General features: G+C 41.9%; 1 protein-coding gene across 2 annotated transcripts in view; it reads right to left on the bottom strand.

Annotated features, from left to right (window-relative positions):
- SGCD (sarcoglycan delta) overlaps positions 1 to 19,253 on the bottom strand; it is a 605,373-nt gene that overhangs the window by 306,295 nt on the left and 279,825 nt on the right. For both annotated transcript variants that reach the window (XM_040345086.1, XM_040345085.1), the window contains one exon: positions 6,381 to 6,566. In XM_040345086.1, the coding sequence (XP_040201020.1) occupies positions 6,381 to 6,566 (186 nt within the window). The remainder of the gene's footprint in view (positions 1 to 6,380; positions 6,567 to 19,253) is intronic.

Here is a 19,253-nt window from a genome sequence, read left to right on the forward strand (position 1 = left end):
ACGATCGTGAAAAAAAAAATGCTCGAGCAAAGCGCGGTGACGTACAACAGGTACAACGGCACTATATAGGGAAAGTTCCATTCAGATGGCGCCACCCTTTGGGCTGCTTTTGCTGATTTTGTGTTAGTAAAAGTTTGGTGAGAGACGATTTGCGGTTTTCAGTCTTCGTGCTTTTCAGTCTGTTACAGCGTGATGAATGTGCTATCCCCATTACAAACGCTAGTTTTACCAGAACGAGCGCTCCCGTCTCATAACTTGCTTCTGAGCATGCACATTTTTTTCCCGTCGTTAAAGCCCACACACGACCGTTTTTCCCAATTTTTTTGCTCTCTCCCCGCTGGGTAGCTTCGCCCTATGGTGGTCCTCTGGTGACCAATATCACTGAGCCAACATTTAATAGTTGTCACAGAGAGGACAACTATGGTGAGGTCACCTTTTTCAGTCACAATTGTCTAAGAAGGGATGATGGCAGGTATTTCAGTGAAGTAATGAGAAGTCTCACCAACAGGACATAGACAGGTATAAAAAAAACTTACAGGGGTTTTAACCCTTCCTTACTGTAGTCAAAGCTAAAAAGAAAAGTTTGGCTATAAATACGCATACACATGCCACTGATTTAAAAAACACATTTCATTTGATTTAAACACTTCACTGATTTAAACACAAAAAATCCTGCATCCAGTTTAGCCGCTGTTATCTAAGAAGGAGAGATACTGGGTTCTAAACCAGAAGAATAACCCAGTAATAAAAGAGCCAGCATTGAACTGTCCTCCTATAGGACAGCATGCTAAGAGAAACAAAGCCATTTTATTCTCAGTACATCCTTGCACAAAGCCTTTAATTATAAAACTAGGCGTGCTTGCTCCCTTCTGAGACACTTGGCTTACCAGGAAAATGATGATATTTGCACAAAATCCTTCCCCGAATCTCATTCCTTATCACACGTTTCCATGTCCCTGGGGAAGAGTGTTGAAACATCACCTTTATTTCCTTCAGGTTCCTTTCCACTGTGGTTTAACTTATTACTGCAGCCATACAATCCTCTAATACATTGTAGGTGTAACCACTTGAAATATCACTCTCCAAATCTTCCCCCCACTGGAGACAGCAATGTGAACTGACCCCCTGAGCTTCTGATTTTCTGAGAGATTAGAAGTGTATGCTTCATAGATCTTTTAATGGTAATCCTATACTTGGGTTTAGAGATTTAGAAAATCTTCACTTTTCACATCTTTACAGTTCATTGCCATCTATTATAGGGCAGCCAACTAAAAATAAAAACTCGCTTTGGTTAGGGTTCCATGAGTTAAAGCTGACCTCCCGGAAAACAATTATATAATTAAAGCGGGGGTTCACCCTGTTAAAAAAAAAAAAAAATGTTTTTTTTTATTAGACCATTACATTCGGCATCGTAGCGCGAGCTACGGTATGCCGGTCTTACATTTTTTATCCCCGTACTCACTGTGCTATCGATGATTGAAGAATCCGGGGAATGGGCGTTCCTATGGTGAGAGAAGGTGATTGACGGCCGGCCCTGGCACGTCACGCTTCTCCGGAAATAGCCGAAATAGGCTTGGCTATTCACGGCGCCTGCGCATAGCCTGTGCGCAGGCGCCGTGAATAGCCGAGACCTACTCCGGCTGTCTTCGGGGAGCGTGACGTGCCAGAGCCGGCCGTCAATCATCCTCCCTCTCCATAGGCACGCCCATTCCCCGCGGGAGTCGGATTCTTCAATCATCGATAGCACAGTGAGTACGGGGATTAAAAATTTAAGACCGGCATACCGTAGCTCGCGCTATGATGCCGAATGTAATGGTCTAATGATGTGAAGGAGGGTGAACCACCGCTTTAAGTGAAATACATACACTATATGGGAGCTGCTTTACCTGCCAAAGAATTTGTATTTTTGTTCACCTAGTCCTGAGATTTACACGGCTTTGCTACTTAGCACACAGCTGCCTGGCAAGATAAGAGATCAGATTGTTTGCCAATGCACTAAAATTTAATACATGTTCCTGTTTCTCAAAAAATCCCCACCCCTGCTTCCCTCCCAGCTGCATCAGTACCTTCAAGTGTATCCCCTATCCCCTGTAGCTTTCTACGCAGCTCCACTAATGGCTTTAGCCTCCCGTGTAGTCTAGCTTGTTTAAGTCTAGTGCAAGGCTGCATGCACATGAACACTTATGTCCTATGGACTTGAATGGGACATTGCTTCTGTAGTACAGGTATGGCTCAGTCACATTAACGTACAGATGTGAGTAGTCAAGCACTAGATTTTTACCAGCTTGGGCTGCAAACAGCTCAAGAGGCTGCAGCCAACAGAGAATGTAAGTACAGGCCTGCGGGGAGAAGGGGCACAGACAAATGTAGGGGCTAGGGTGAAACCATGAATTTGTATTCAAAGGAAAACTTACAGATTTTGAACCTCCTCCAGCTTGTAACTGAACAGTGAAAGGAGAAGAAAAACACTAATGGAATTTCCTTCCTGTTACTTTTCTCTCTCTTTCTATTAGCATCTTCTTAAGCATCCATCACTTTCAGGAGTATTGGATCTCCAGTCCTTTGCTGGGCTACTTGGTTCCACCTGACAACACCTACTACAATGTAGGGCACAGTCATGAATTTGGAGACACCAAACTGAACAACAACGCTCAATAGGAGACCAGACATCTGACGGACATCAGAAGTGTGTTGGATGTTAAAGTTCCTTCTGTAGCACTAAAACTGGTCAAAGGCGGTTCGAATCTTTAGCAGGAATCGGCTGAGATTCAAACCACGTAGGTGGTAAGCTGAATGTACCTAAGTGGATTGATCACCATCAGTGAATGGTGGAAAAGATGTTGGGGATTTACATATTGCCTGCAGATGGGCCTTAAAGAGCATATAACTGACTCCACTGCATATTTGATCTTATGTTAAGCATTGCTGTATACAGTATTTATGTCCCAAATTAGTAAATCAGAAAATGTAGCCTTGTTCAACCTTTTTACTATGGAAATAATTTTCAGGTCTTAAAGAACCTATGCTAAAAATGTTTATATCTACAGGTCATGGTATATTAGCCATACCACACTGGTGTCAGTGGAAGATGACCCACTTACCCTGCTGTGAAAAGAATGCCCTGTTGCTTTGGTGGACAATAGGAAGAATGCTCCCTACATTGGTGATCAGTGAGAACGCCACCCTTACAGAAAGCTAAAATAATCATTGGTGTTAGTGGTTACTTACATGAAAAACAAAACCAGCTCCTTTGGTCCCATGCTGATGGGTTTGCCCAGTGGCTTTGTGCCAACTATGCAGACACAATAATACAGAACAAGCTGCTACCCTTTAAGAAATCTCTAGCAACCCCTGAAGAAACCCTGGTTCCACGCAACCCTGGTTAAGAAAGTCCAGATTAGTGTTAGAGTCATCATTGTTCGGCTTCACTTGTATGCAATGTATGCAACAAAATAGTGTTTTTAACCTAAACTTTTGAAACGGTTAGGCTTTTGTACTGGCTAGCTGAAAAGTGATCATTTTTGTATTGTTAAGGGGAGCACCTTTTCATATTGTGCTACTACGATGCCACACAAGATGAAATTCCCACATTGCCTTGTAGAAGACAAAGTAAAGAATTCAAACTTTTCCAAAGATAACAGATGCTTTACCTGTATATATAACTAAAACCTATGTACTTGTTATAAACAGAAATTCTCTGTACAGTAAAAAAGTTCATGGTGAGAAATTACTCCCCACCTTCCCTATTTAACTTATTCTGTGTAACATACTGTAGCCTCCTTCTATATTGTAACCCTGTTCAACCTCCTGCTGCACATCTCTTCTATAACTGCGCCTCCTGCAGCCCCTACTGACTTTCCAACTGGGCTTCCTGCTGTTTCTACATGACAGTTACTTTCCAAGTGAGATTTCTGTGCTAAAATAAAATCCCGTCTTTACTCCATGAAGCCTGTGGCCTACGATAACCTCCCCTATTCTTCTTTCAACGGTAAAATTTTAGTTCCCGCTGTTTTTCATAAAGGACCAGAAAATTGAAAAAGCAACTTTTTAATGACAAGACAAAGTAGACCTGTCACAAACCTGGGTGATGCAAACTGAGCAAAGAATGAAAAATTGCAACTGCAAAGCTAAGGTTCAGGGAAAACGCAATTCAGAATGATTGGTCAGCAGCTGGAGTTTAATATAATCTTTTAACTGAGTTGAGCTTGGCTCCATTTTTTCCAGTATCCAATTTTAAAATGGACCTGTTACTTTGCCTAGTATGCACCTTAAGCAGGGCTGTCTTAATAGTATCATAGGCACCTGGGCAAAGTAATGCTCTGGGGCCCCTACAATGATGACAGTGCAGGTAAACAGATATCAAGTAGGTAGGAAGCAGACTGCCTCCCCTGTGTATCTATCACTCTCAGTGCCATCATGGGGCCCCCCAATTTCAGGGCAGTGTGGGCTCAAGGACCAGCTGCTTTGGGGAAAGCGCAGGGGGCCCCCCATTAAGACAGCACTGCCTTAAAGTGACACTGCCACCACAGGGTCACTTCTACACAACGGGAACTTAGTAAGAGAAGAGTCTACACTTACTTATTTGATGGCTCACGTGTTAAAAAAGTTGTTGTATTGCTTCTCCCAGGCTGGGCCAAATATTTGACCCTTTCAGATGGGTAGAATACCGGCTGCTTCCCCTAACACATGATGTGGTTCCTCCCATTGGCTTGTACATACTGTAGTGACATAAAAGCTGGTCAAAAGAACCACAATGTGTGGCAGGGAATCAGGTATTCCACACATTTGGAAACGTGAAATACTTGCAGCAGGAGGAAAAAAACAAAGCAGCATGATGCACACAATACATATTTTTTTAACAGGGTTCCTATTGTGTACAAGTGACTCTGTGGTGACACTTTAAAGTGTATCTCTAGCCAAAATGTATTTTAGTCTTGGAAAGAGTGTTGAATGGTTTTGATTGCTGATTGGGATTGAGACTTTGGCCTCGTACACACGGCCGAGGAACTCGACGTGCCAAACACATCGAGTTCCTCGGCCAGTTCAGCCCTGAAGCCGCCGAGGAGCTCGGCGGGACGAGAGCTCCCATAGAACAACGAGGAAATAGAGAACATGTTCTCTATTTCCTCGCTGAGGTCCTCGTCGGCTTCCTCCGCCGAAAGTGTACACACGGCCGGGTTTCTCGGCAGAATTCAGCCAGAAACTCGGTCGGAAGCTGAATTCTGCCGAGGAAACTGGTCGTGTGTACGAGGCCATATACATTGTGGACCAACCGAGGTCCACAATGTATATGTCTCAATCCCAAATAGCAATTGTTTCCCAAGCAGAAACGATTGCTGATTGGGATTGAGACATATACATTGTGGACCACCCGAGGTCCACAATGTATATGTCTCATTCCCAAATAGCAATTGTTTCCCAAGCAGAAACGATTGCTGCTTGGGATTGAGACATATACACTGTGGACCTCGTGTGGTGGTTTGCTTGCCGGAGAGACATCTCTGGAGTGATTATTTGGGTCTGAAAAGACCCATACCTGACGGGTTAGCTGAGGAAATGGACCGCTCCTGGAGCCGCTTGGAGATTACCAATGTGTGTGTTTGAACCTCTGTAATAGGGTGGTCAACCATATTCCGTAAGAGGCCATGTGTGTTGATGGTAGAGGTGGCGGTTTCTACTCAGGACCTCTGTTTCTGTTCACCCTATCGAGGACTTTATTTTCCAAAGTTTATGTGCACTTTGGTGTAGTTTGTTAAGGAAAGCGCTGCATTTTTATGTTTTTATCATTTTAAATTACAAGGTGCCCATACAATGGGGACATCTGTTCTGTCTAAAAGGAGATTTCACCTCACTTTTGGGATCATTCCTCTCACTTCCTGTCCTATTCATGGAACCTAAAAACCTCGGACTAGAGAAAACACTTTGATGCTCAAAGAAGGGTTCGCTCTAATAAAACTTGGCTGACAACCATGAGAATATTGTATGCAATAAAGGGGAAAGGAGGCTCTTTATAAACACAACAACGGAAAGAAAACAATGTGCTTGTCGGAGCAGTTTTGCATGACAGAGCTCACAGCAACTTATAAAGAGAATTGTGCATGCAGGTCTGAAGCCTTTTTATGTTAATTACAACCCGTGTACCATCAATATAAAAAAAAAAAAACAATAGACACTGATTCATATAAAGGATTACAATTGAAAAAGTCTGAGATAATGGACTGAGGCTAAAAACAATAAATCATGCAGCTTTATAAAACATACTAGCACAAAGGAATAGATATATATTTTTATAGAGGTAAAAAGGACGCCCTCTACCCCCCCCTCCTTAACACGTTCGCTGCCAGCTCTTGCTCTACAGTTGGGTTACCATGGTTACTTACAATAGTAAAGTTCATGACTTTGAGTATCCAAATGGTCATGGCGAGGTTCACCAGGATAAGTATCATGAGGAGCAGAACGAAGAAGTACAGGCATCGTTTCCTCCAGCCATATATCCCCACCTTGTAGATATGGGGTCCCTCGCTGCTGGAGAGCGTGCTCCTCTGAGCATACTGTTCCTGAGGCATCTGTAACAAACACACAGAAAGACACCTTGTAATTGTTGAAGTTTCTTGCTGAGAATTACAGGAGCAGAATTTAAAAAAAGACCCAGTGTATTTTAAAACAGAACCTTTAAAAAGTATGACGCTATATTTAAAAAATAACTCCAGCCAGAGTAAAAATAGCTGTCAGGTTACCTAAGGTCATGTGCATTTTTTTAAATTGTAAACTGTACAACTGCTTGCTATGAAAAGCGTGCTTGCTCAATTGCGCGGTCATGCAACACTGTACCCAAACTACATTTTTATCATTTTCTTCCCACAAATAGAGCTTTCTTTTGGTGGTATTTGATCACGTCTGGGGTTTTTATTTTTTTTGCTAAACAAACTAAAAAATACCAAAATGTTTCATTAAAAAAATAATGTTTTTCTTAGTTTCTGTCATAAAATGTTGTTTTCCCCTTCACTAACGGGCACTGATGAGGTGGCACTGATGAGGTGGCACTGATGGGCCCTGATGAGTTGGCACTGATATGTAGAATTGATGGGCACTGATAAGCAGCACTGATGGGCACTGACAGGCGGCTGTGATGGGCACTAACAGGCAGCACTGATTGGCACTGATAGGTGCTACTGATTGGCACTAACAGGTGGCACTGATGATGAGGTACTGCTGGGCACTGATTGGCACTGTAATAGGCACTGATTGGCACTGTGGTGGGCACTGGCAGTCTTTTATTATAGGGACACTGCTGGGCACTGATTGGCAGGTGATTGGCACATCTGAGGGGGCTGTGCTGATAATCAATGTGCTGATTATCAGCACAGACCCCCCCCCCTGACAGGGAGAGCCGTCGATTGGCTCTCCCTGTAAGTGCGAATTCGAGGAATGCCGTTTACCAGTACTTCCTGGTTCACGGGATGATCAGCTGTGATCCCACTCCTTCACAGCTTATTTTGTGCATCAGATGATATTTTGAAATGGGAGAATTTTTTAAAGCCCCCCTTACGAAGCACGTGCCCAGTGCAGAAGACCAAATACTCTGGTACCAACATGGTAGGGGTCAAGGATGTTAGCGTGCTATGGTTTTCGGGAGAGAACTAATAACCTTTGGGGAAAACACAACCATGTGACCCTTTCATGGTAGGGGCAGACTTCTGTGGGTTAAATAAAGTTTACCACCCAAAATTTACTGTAGTGCCACAGTGACTTGTGGGCATGGTGGAAGGTAGCGGTTCATTGTGACACACATCACATCTACCAGCATCAGCTTCATTGGCAGTCTGGCACGTGTCATCTTAAAGCCTCAAACAAAATATTGGTGCTTGAAAACTTCCTTTTGCCAGGTGTTATAATACAGAGCACACAGCAGGTAGCGATATAATGCCCGCCATACATCAATGACTTACACCATGATCATCCTTCCTGAATAGTGAAGTAGCTCCCCTCAGGGCCACCAGCCCAACACATCTTATTAGTAATAGCCTGGGGGGCTCTCCCGATGGGACACAAACTTATCATTCTGGTGTGCCAGGCTTGTACCTGCAGGAGACAGTAGTCTTTCCTTTGTAATGCAATAAAATAATTAATAAAGGAAAAAGAGATACTATATTGTAAGCTCTAACAAGTGGGATACTCTGATTCTCTTTGTATTAAATTATATTGTAATTATACTGTCTGCCTTTATTTTTGTAAAGCACTGTGCAAATTGTTGGAACTATACAATCCTGAATAATAATAATAATAATAATAATAACAGATCAGATTGGCTGGTCAGCACAAGACTGCAACTTAGCCCAATCCAAATTGGTTCACTTTCAGCTCCACTCACCTACAATATAAATAAGTAATTTATGGAACACAACACATTTATAGAGATGGAAACCCTCTAAAGCTCATGTACTGAGGTCTTAAATGGTTGTATAGGCATAGAATGCATGAAGGTAAAAAACCTCAGTATGCAGCTTCCCCCGCAGCCCCCCTATTACTTATCTGATCCAATCTCGATCCAGCCATGTGCACAAGAGCAAAGGCTCTCCCGCCTTTCTCCCTCCTCATTGGCTCAGAGACAGCAGCAGGAGCCATTGGCTCCTGCTGCTGTCAATCACAGTCAGTGAGTAGGGAGCTGGGGGCAGGGCCAAGCCCTACTCTGTGTGTCTTATGGACACATAGAGCGGGGCTCAGTAGCAAGCCCACACCAGTGCCCCCATAGCAAGGTTTTTGCTATAGGCACACTTAGTGGGGTGGAGGCGCCCCTTGCCTCATGGCTTGCGACAAAGTATAGTATATATGCAAATTCCACACTCCATACTATTTATGTCTGAAGCGCTTATTATTCCTATCCCCAAGAAAAATAAAGATCCTTTTGATTCTGCATCCTGTATATCTTTGCTACTAACTGATGTTAAGAATAGAAACATCATCTATCTAATAAACCCACCACAAAACCTTTGTGGTCCTTATGACAGAGTTGCTTTTCACAGATGGAATGTAAGGGTATTCCTGGTGGAATAACTAATGTATACCGCACACTAAACTATTAATGGCTACAGGCAGTAAAACACTTGAACTTTAAATGATGGCACTGAAATGCCAGGTAAATAGCTACATGCACAAATGAAATACTTACAATTGAAACGTTTGAGAAGATTTGCAATTCTGTTAGGTTGGTCTCTCCTGCCTGGGGTCTTATCAGTGGACAGTAAATAAGCCATCTGATGATTGTCATAAACCAATGAGCAGGCAGATGACCCCACTACAAAGATCAAATAGGAAACAATATTGTTCCCTTGTTGGCTATGCAGTAGGAGACACGTGTGAGTTACAAAAGTGGCTAAACAGAATTTAAATAGTTCACATACTTAAGACCCGGACCATTATGCAGGTAAAGGACCTGGCCTTTTTTTGTGATTTGGCACTGCGTCGCTTTAACTGACAATTGCGCGGTCGTGCGATGTGGCTCCCAAACAAAATCGACGTCCTTTTTTTTCCACAAATAGAGCTTTCTTTTGGTGGTATTAGATCACCTCTGCGGTTTTTATTTTTTGCGCTATAAACAAAAATAGAGCAACAATTTTGAAAAAAAAAATGCAATACTTTTTACTTTTTGCTATAATAAATATTCCCAAAAAATATATATAAAACATTTTTTTTTCCTCAGTTTAGGCCGATACGTATTCTTCTACATATTATTGGTAAAAAAAATCGCAATAAGCGTTTATTGATTGGTTTGCGCAAAATGTATAGCGTCTACCAAATAGGAGATAGTTTTATTGCATTTTTATTAATAATTTTTTTTATAGTAATGGCGGCGATCAGCGATTTTTATCAAGACTGCGACATTATGGATGACACATCGGACACTTTTGACACTATTTTGGGACCATTGTAATTTTTACAGAGAATAGTGCTAGAAAAATGCACTGGTTACTGTAAAAATGACACTGGCAGCGAAGGGGTTAACCAGGAGGGGGTGCTGTAGGGGTTAAGTGTGCCCTAAGGGAGTGTTCTTACTGTGGGGGGCGTGGCTGTGCGTGTAATGTCACTGATCATCGTTCCCTATTACAGCCACACTAGGAAGCACGGGGAGAGGTTTGTTTACACTTACCTCTCCCCGGCTTCCTCTCTGTGACCCGATCGTGGGACACTGGCGGCGAACGGGTCCGCTGTTCCCGCGGGGACGGTCACTGAGAAGAGAACCGGGTCGCGAGCGCGCCTGCGCGACCCTTGGCTGGGCTCTTAAAGGGGACGTAAATGTACATCCTTGTGCCCAGCCGTGCCATTTTGACGACGTATATCGTCGTGCGGCGGTCCTCAAGTGGTTAATATTTTCTGTGGTTTTACTATAGTAGCTAAATGCATTATACTGCTGAAGACTAGATGAAGTCTATGTCCAAAGTGGCCCATAGTAAGCATTCTAATATAAACACCACAAAATGGTGTACCATACATAGTAACAAATGTGAATACCTATCCTGGTACTCTCCTTTTACAACCTGATTATTCCACAGGCTCTGTAGCCCAATTCCATCTCAAACCCAGGATGATCCTATTTTCCACCCCCTTGCCCTTGTAGTCAGACTCTCCCTCTCGATTGGCTGAGACACAGCAGTGGCACCATTGGCTCCCGCTGCTGTCAATCAAAGTCAATTAGCCAAATCAGGAGAGAGAGGGAGCGGGGCTGAACCGCAGCTCCGTGTCTGAATGGATGCACGGAGCTGCAGCTCGGCTTGGGTGATGCTTGCTGTGGGAGCACTCAGCAGGAGTGGGGTGGGGCCAGGGACCCGAGAAGAGGAGGATCTGGACTGCTTTGTGCAAAACCACTGCACAAAGCAGGTAAGTATAGACATGTTTGTTATTTTAATAGAAAAATAAATGAGACTTTAGTATCACTTTAAAGTCACAGCAACTTCAAAGTAGTTCATGGACTGCTTTGGTTGACCTTTCCTGCAACTTGAGGGCAATAGAGTTCAATGTTAACCCTCAAAAGTTGCATGAAGGCATGAAGGTCATACTTGGATGTTTTACATGCAACATAAATAGTGGGTCACATCCAAGTCACCCCTATCCAAAATTGCATCAATGTTCTATCATAGTTGCACTCCAAAGTCAGGCGACTTTGGAGTCATACAAGTGTAAGTGGAGTCGCTCCATTCACACTTGTGTGACTTGTCATGCAACTTTAGACATCAAAGTTGCATGAGAAGTTGTTCCCCATGTTTTCCAATGATAACAATTCATATACGCGCAACTTGTTGCAGCAATTTCAAAGTAGTTCATGCACTACTTTGGTCCAACTTTCATGCAACTTGAGGGCCATAGACTTCAATACTAACCCTCAGAAGTTGCATGACATTTGTACCTGAATGTTATACAATGCCACCTGTGTGCAACAGTTGTCCATTACCACTGGTCAAAGCCAAAGTCATATCCAAGTTGCACATATTCAAAGTTGCACCAAAGTTGCACCCCACAGTCGGCGCAATTTTGGAGTCGTTACAGCGAATACAAAATAGGGGATAGATTTATGGCATTTTTAATATTATTTTTTTTTAACTAATAATGGCGGTGATCAGCGATTTTTATCGGGACTGCGATATTGCGGCGGACAGATCGGACACTTCTGACACTTTTTTGGGACCAGCGACATTTATACAGCGATCAGTGCTATAAAAATGTACTGATTACTGTATAAATGACACTGGCATGGAAGGGGTTAACACTAGTGGTGATCAATGGGTTAAATGTGTTCTCTGGGAGGTGTTTCTAACTGTGGGGGGAGTGGACTGACTGGAGGAAGAGAGAGATCGCTGTTCCTGATCACTAGAAACATACAAACTCTCTGTACTCCCCTGATAGAACTGGGATCTGTTTGTTAACCTTGACAGATCCCGTTCTTGTTCTCTGTGGAGAGATCGCAGGTGGCTGGCAGACATTGCGGCTGCTGGCCATGCACATCAGCTTCCCTGCCATACAGCGGGCGCGCGTACTGCTATAGCTGTAAAACGGTGCCAACCTACAGCTACGGTATAATGATGGCAGCTGATTATAATGATGGCAGACTTATCTCAGGCAAGATGTTTACTTTTAACAGTTTAAAATTCTCCTGTCTGAACTCCTGTCATTGTTATATGTCTTTCAGGGGCGGACTGACAACTCATGGGGCCCCCGGGCAATAGGAGATTATGGGGCACCCGGGCAATAGGAGCTTATGGGGCCTCCAGGCAATAGGAGATTATGGGGCCCCCAGTCAATAGATTATGGTGCCCCCAAGCAATAGATTATGGGGCACCTGGTCAATAGGATATTATGGGGCCCCCGGGCAATAGGAGATTATGGGGCCCCCGGGCAATAGGAGATTATGGGGTGCCCGGGCAATAGGAGATTATGGGGCCGCAGGCAATAGGAGATTATGGGGCCCCCAGGCAATAGATTATGGGGCCACACAGTATACACACACATACACATACAGTATACACACAGACATAGAATATACACACACAGTATACATACATACAGAATACACATACAGACACACAGTACACACACACACACACACACACACAGTATACATACGCACACTGAGAAGGTACGGGAGAGGCGGGGCAGCTATAATCTTGGGATTTTTAGACCAAAAGGATGTCTGTAAGGGACATTTCAGGGACAGATGTAAAAAAATGAATGGACAGTCCGCCCCCTGATGTATTTTTGTTATCTGTTAAGAATGCTTTGCTGAAGGTAAAAAAAACGTATAAACGAAAAAATCAAAATCAAAATAAATTAGGTAAGGTTTACTTTACAGATGAGCTGACATAAATGGCATTCCGGCATCCTCTCCGTTTAGCCTAGGGATGTAATAAAGATTATTACAGGATAAAGGTATTTTTTAGTGTTAATGGGCCCGTAGAGTCTTGATTTACCTTAACTTTTTTTTAAATTTCTGTATATGCCACTTTTTTATTTTGCAAAGCAGCTGCTACTCACATAAGGGGAAACTCTATGTTTAGCTCAAACATTGTAATCCTCAGTCCCCTGAGTCATTATCATCAATAAAGGAATACGAATAGCAGCTTTTAGAACTGACTATAGATCGTCTCTATACAAACCTGTCCTAGTTCCGTTCTCAAAGCCAATTTGAGTACTGGGGCATTATTCTGTCTGCTGATGATGGGGTAGGGAGAGGCACGAAGCTGCAGGTTTTCCAAAAATCCACTTGTACTTACAGGGGACAGTTTCCATGGACACAGCTTAAAGGACCAAAAATAGCATTCAGTGTTTTTTTAGGTAGATCCGTGGTTTTATTTGAGGGCTGTGTGGGTTGGTTACAGTGAAATATAGCTTTAAATGTCAAGAGAGGGATTAAAAAATGAAAGCGGGACTTTAAAGTGAGCATAGTTAGGAGATTGATACGAGGAACGATAAGCCAATTATCCACTTGTGTGGTGTTTTGACTCTTTTTCCCTGTGACCGATTATCTGTTCTCTGAAACATTCTCACATTCTGGGATTCTTTTGGTTTGAAGATGTGACTTGCCACCGGTATACAGCAAACAATGCCATTTGATGAAGTAAAGGTCAAACCAGTTTATCTTAAAGCAGAACCCCAGACTTTTTTTTAGCCTTGGAGAGAATACGTAAGTCTTATGCCGCGTACACACGGTCGTTTTTTTGGCATGAAAAAAAAACGACGTCATTTAAAATCATCGTGTGTGGGCTTCACATCGTTTTTCAGCTTCTGAAAAACGACAAAAAAAATTTGAACATGCTGCATTTTTTAACATCGTTTTTCTTAAATGTCGTTTTTCGGGTTGTAAAAAATTATCGTGTGTGGGCTAAAACGACGTTTTAAACCTGCGCATGCCGAGAAGCGAGTTATGAGACGGGAGCGCTCGTTCTGGTAAAACTACCATTCATAATGGAGTAAGCACATTCATCACGCTGTAACAGGCAAAAAAGCGTGAATCGTCTTTTACTAACAAGGAATCAGCTAAAAGCAGCCCAAAGGCGAATAGAACTTCCCCTTCAGAGTGCCGTTGTACGTGGTGTACGTCACTGCGCTTTGTTCATCATTTTTTTTAAATGATGGTGTGTGGGCAACATCGTTTTTAATGATGAAGTTGGAAAAACTTAGTTTTTTGGACATGCTGAAAAACTTATTTTTTTTTCATGCCGAAAAACGACCGTGTGTACGCGGCATTAGAACCTCTGTCAGATTTCTGTTGTTCGCTAATATCCGCATCGGAACACAGCAGCACTCTGTGCTATGGCCGCAAATAAATGTCCAGTTTGTGTGCATTCAGAACCACTGGGCCTGCTGTCCATAGCTCTATGTGCGTGGGACTCGGTCCTTCCCTGGTGAAAATCGCAGAATATCGCCAGCGACCACCTATCTACATGATGAAACGCGTCAACGCTATTGTTTTACTGTCACTCAGATGTACCAATAAACGACACTTCAAGGATTACAGTTTTGCCAGCTCTTCTTACTATCAGGCTCTCAGTGAGCTGCTGAGAGCCCTCCACGGCCCAGCGCTCCAGTGGCAGGGGGCAGAGCGGAGAGTTGTAACTGACAGGCAGCAGCAGCTCTCTGTTGAAGGAGCTGTGAGAACTGAGCAATCGGCTGTGTTTGATCGCTCGGTTGTCAGTGTTAGAGCTGGGGGGGACAGATGCAGCATCGGACTGATGCTGCATCCATCTAGGTAAGTATGAATCGGGAAAAAATAAATAAACACACTTCTTTTTTAAAAACAAACTTTTTTGAAGAACCTTTAAACAACATTTGTCAAGTCATCAAATAGAGAATATAAGTGTGGCGCTTCTGCCGTGAAAAAACGAGTTATGAGTGTGGTGTATACCTTCACCTACAATTATATAGAGACTCAATCTCTACAATAATGTGTATCCAAACAAAACGACTAGCCCTTCCTAAAATCAAAGCGCTTGTGGAAGAGAGGAGAGAAACTAAATGAAAATACACAGAGGGACCTCCCTCTAGGAAAATATAAAAAACCAGTGATGGTAAAAAGCTGCCACCTTATCCCATCTACTGATAGGCAAATTTATAGCAATACAACATACAATGCATTAACAACACATTACATATCAAGGTGGCGCTACCTAAAAACATATATCTATATATATATATTTTCTAATAAATAAACACTATATCTGAAAAAGTGAAGGTGAAGGTCATTAACAGGTAAGAAACAGTACAGACCATCTCAAAAGAGATCTCAACGGCTTGAAATGCTCATCCTCTTCCACTAGAACCACCACTCGTGAAGATAATTTGGGGTCTAAATACACCCCTGTTGTAATTGCTCTTACCAAAAGGTACTGTATATACAGCGTTGTATGACCTCAAAAATGCCTCTCCACTTCTTCAGATTCAAAAGGGTACATAAACGCATCCATCGACTGGTGCTCAAATATAGAGGTAAAAAAAAGCCACAATAGTGTGATACCGTATAAACTTTTTATTTAAAACCTCTCCCCTTTAAAATTGAACTTACAATATATAAAAAATTTGAAGGCAATACATCACATCACGTTGGTGCAGCGGGAGCATATCAGGGCGATGTTTCCGTGCCTCTGTAATCCAGCCAAACCACCAAACAAACACACTTCCGTGTATCGCGATCTGAGTAATGACGTCACCTAACAGCAACTGCAACCAACTCAGACGCGTTTCGTCGGTAATCGACATCATCTGTGGGCGTGGTTTAGTAGCTTTCACTATCATGTTTATATGGGGATTTACGCATAGCCAACTAACTAAGGGAGAGGTGGACATCGGCTCTGATATCTCCTATTGACTCATTTATGGCTAAACAACAGTTATACCTTTACATACCCCATATTGGAGCAACTTAGAACTGCAGTCAGCACATTCTCATAATGTTAACTCTAGTAAAATCTAAGCTCATAACTTTTAATCTAATTTGCATATTATGTAAAACTGACTGAATGGGATATCAAATATTAACGAAATACATAAATACCAACAACCAGAGATTATATGGTAATTAACAATTAGTGGATAATAATAAAATAATAAAAATAAAGTAGTAAAATACACTACAATAGAATACGACTAATTAAAATAAAGTGAGATTAACACCATAGCTTATGCATCTCCCTCTTGCCATACCATGTGCGTCTCTCAACAATTTAACATAACAACCAATTTCATTATATAAGGGATATGTGTCTGGCAGATAGAAGTCGCCCTACTAACCCCAGACAGGAATGGGGTTTTATATCCAATTTTCATATGCAATATAAGGATATTGAAAAAATCTTTAAAAAGCATTGGCACATATTGTGTTTACATAAAGTTTTACATAATTCATTGCCAACACTTCCACCATTTATCTATTGGAAAGCACCCAATTTCTGAGATAAAGTGGTACAGAAGGTATTGGATCCTCCTGAGTGAAGGAGTATGTGTTGGCAATTGAAGGGTTTTTACTCATGTAGAAAGTGCAGCTCTTGTTTAGTGGTTAATAACCCCATTAGGGGGTTAACAGAATTCGTATCCTCAGGCAATAATAACCCTTGTAACATCTCTGAGTTTATCACATGTAATTCCACTCATGTGGTATATGTGTTACAGTGTCCTTGTATCCTTATGTATGTGGGCCGTACTAAAAGAAAGTTAAAAATTAGGATTGATGAACACATACATAATATAGAAATCGGTTTTAGATACCACAATGTGTCCTTGCACTTTAATAAATTTCATAATCAGGACCCCTCCTGTTTAAAATTTTGGGGAGTTGACTGTGTACTTCCCAACTGGAGAGGTTCAAATCTGGTGTGTGAAATATCCAAGCGAAAGACACGCTGGATATTTCACATGGATACATTAGTGCCCAGGGGTATGAACGTTGAATTAGACGTTAACTGTTTTATAAGTGATTACTAAGGATTGTTAAGATCACAAAAATTACTAAAAAATTACTAATATTTGCTGCTACAATATAATGAAATTGGTTGCTATGTTAAATTGTTGAGAGACGCACATGGTATGGCAAGAGGGAGATGCATAAGCTATGGTATTAATCTCACTTTATTTTAATTAGTCGGTATTAGACGGGACGCAGCCAGTGACCTTACCGACGCATGCGCTCTAAAAGGGACAGCATACCAGTGCAGTAACTTTAGAGCTCCGTGTCAGGGTTTTCTACTGTTTTAAGCATATTATTATTTGTAAAGTTCAGATGTATTGAAACATGCATCACACTACCCCTCACCACGACTCACTGCAGACAAAAACTGACAGCTGCCTGAAGGCTAAAAAAGACACAGAGTTTAGCATGTGGGCAGTGTGAATGAGGCTTTACACCTTATTCCCCTACCCCCTTTACAAAATCGTGCAGATCAGCTTTAAAGGAAATTGTGAAAGAAAAATGTAGGTTGTCACTGCTAAATTTTCCTTCTGAAAATGCTACTTACTTTGTTGTCATATTGATCTTTTGGTTTGACTAATCTCTCTTATCTGATCCAGAACAAATGTACAGATCGAATGTTTTTTTTTTTTTTAACTTTACTTCACTTTTTTTCCAGGAAGTTAAAGCAGAGTTTGGACCACTTTTTTTTCAGCATCCCCTCTGCCTGTCTACATAATATACATGAAATCATGTCTCCAGTCCAATCCCCTTTCATATACATGTTTTTTAGAATGTACTTACCTTAGATTTTGTCTTCCAGAGCATTTCCATCTTCATTGCGGGCTTGTGAAGCCCACTAGGACTCTCCTTCAGGATACAGTGCTGCTGGCTACCCAGCATGCACCCCCGATCTTGCACATGCGCATTAAAAACATTGCGCAGCGTGATGCTGACAGGCACCGATGCCCACTAGCTCCTGGGAATCATGAAACACATCTCCCAGGAGCCAGTGCGCTGCAGGATATTACGTACATCACAGCTGAGGGGAGAAACCGGAATAGAGAAAGAAAGCCTTGGAAAAAATGCGCAATGCAGTCATTATGGCCAGTTGAGAAGCTAATGATGATAAGCTTAAAAAGTGGGTGGAACTCCGCTTTAACCAGAGCACACCAGGCAGAAAGTATTTCCAGAGGAAAGTCATCAATGGCAACCTTTGCATTTCTCTCATAACAGGTTCCCTTTATGAGTTTGTGTGGGCACCCCTGCTGTACTGTAGTCCTGACATAAAACCTCAAGTAGTGTGCAGGAAATAATGACTTTAAAAAAAAGAACTATTACCAATAATCACAGAGCACAGACTACAAAATCAATATACCAATATGTCATTTTTTTCTATTTAAATATAAAAGGTATTCTATATGTATATCAGCGGGTGTTCATGTATCCTTTGAAGCGAATGTAACAATATTTCATCATATGTTAAACCAAACTCCATTAAAATTAAAGCACAGTGTGAGTGCTCAGTGACTTTTAATGGGTTATTCAAATTTGCAGGAATACTTACGATTATTTATATTTGCCTGGATCACAGCAACTGTTCCCCAGAGAAACATTGTGAATGCTTTGGCTGACTTTTCGTTCTGAAAATGCTAGATTACTGGCTATTATGCTTACATTATGCTACATTTTTGAGTCACTGTCCTGAATCAAATATACAGATGAGGAAAGCTAGGTCCCTATGCCTATTAATTCTGCTATGGTGGGGGCAGCCCAGTGAGTGACTTAAGCTGGCCATACATTACACAATGATCTTATTCAATTTTCCTTTAGATTTACCAAAACCATATACAGTGGGGATCGAAAGTTTGGGCACCCCAGGTAAAAATTTGTATTAATGTGCATAACGAAGCCAAGGAAAGATGGAAAAATCTCTAAAAGGCATCAAATTACAGATTAGACATTCTTATAATATGTCAAAAAAAGTTCAATTTTATTTCCATCATTTACACTTTCAAAATTACAGAAAACAAAAAAATGGCATCTGCAAAAGTTTGGGCACCCTGCAGAATTTATAGCATGCACTGCCCCCTTTGCAAAGGTGAGACCATCCAGTGTCATGGATTGTTCTCAATCATCGTCTGGGAAGACCAGGTGATGTCAATCTCAAAGGTTTTAAATGCCCGGACTCATCTGACCTTGCCCCAACAATCAGCACCATGGGTTCTTCTAAGCAGATGTCTAGAAACTGAAACTGAAAATAGTTGACACTCACAAAGCTGGAGAAGGCTATAAGAAGATAGCAAAGTGTTTTCAGATGTCAATA

This window comes from Rana temporaria, chromosome 3 (genome assembly GCF_905171775.1).
Source record: "Rana temporaria chromosome 3, aRanTem1.1, whole genome shotgun sequence".
NCBI lineage: Eukaryota > Metazoa > Chordata > Amphibia > Anura > Ranidae > Rana > Rana temporaria.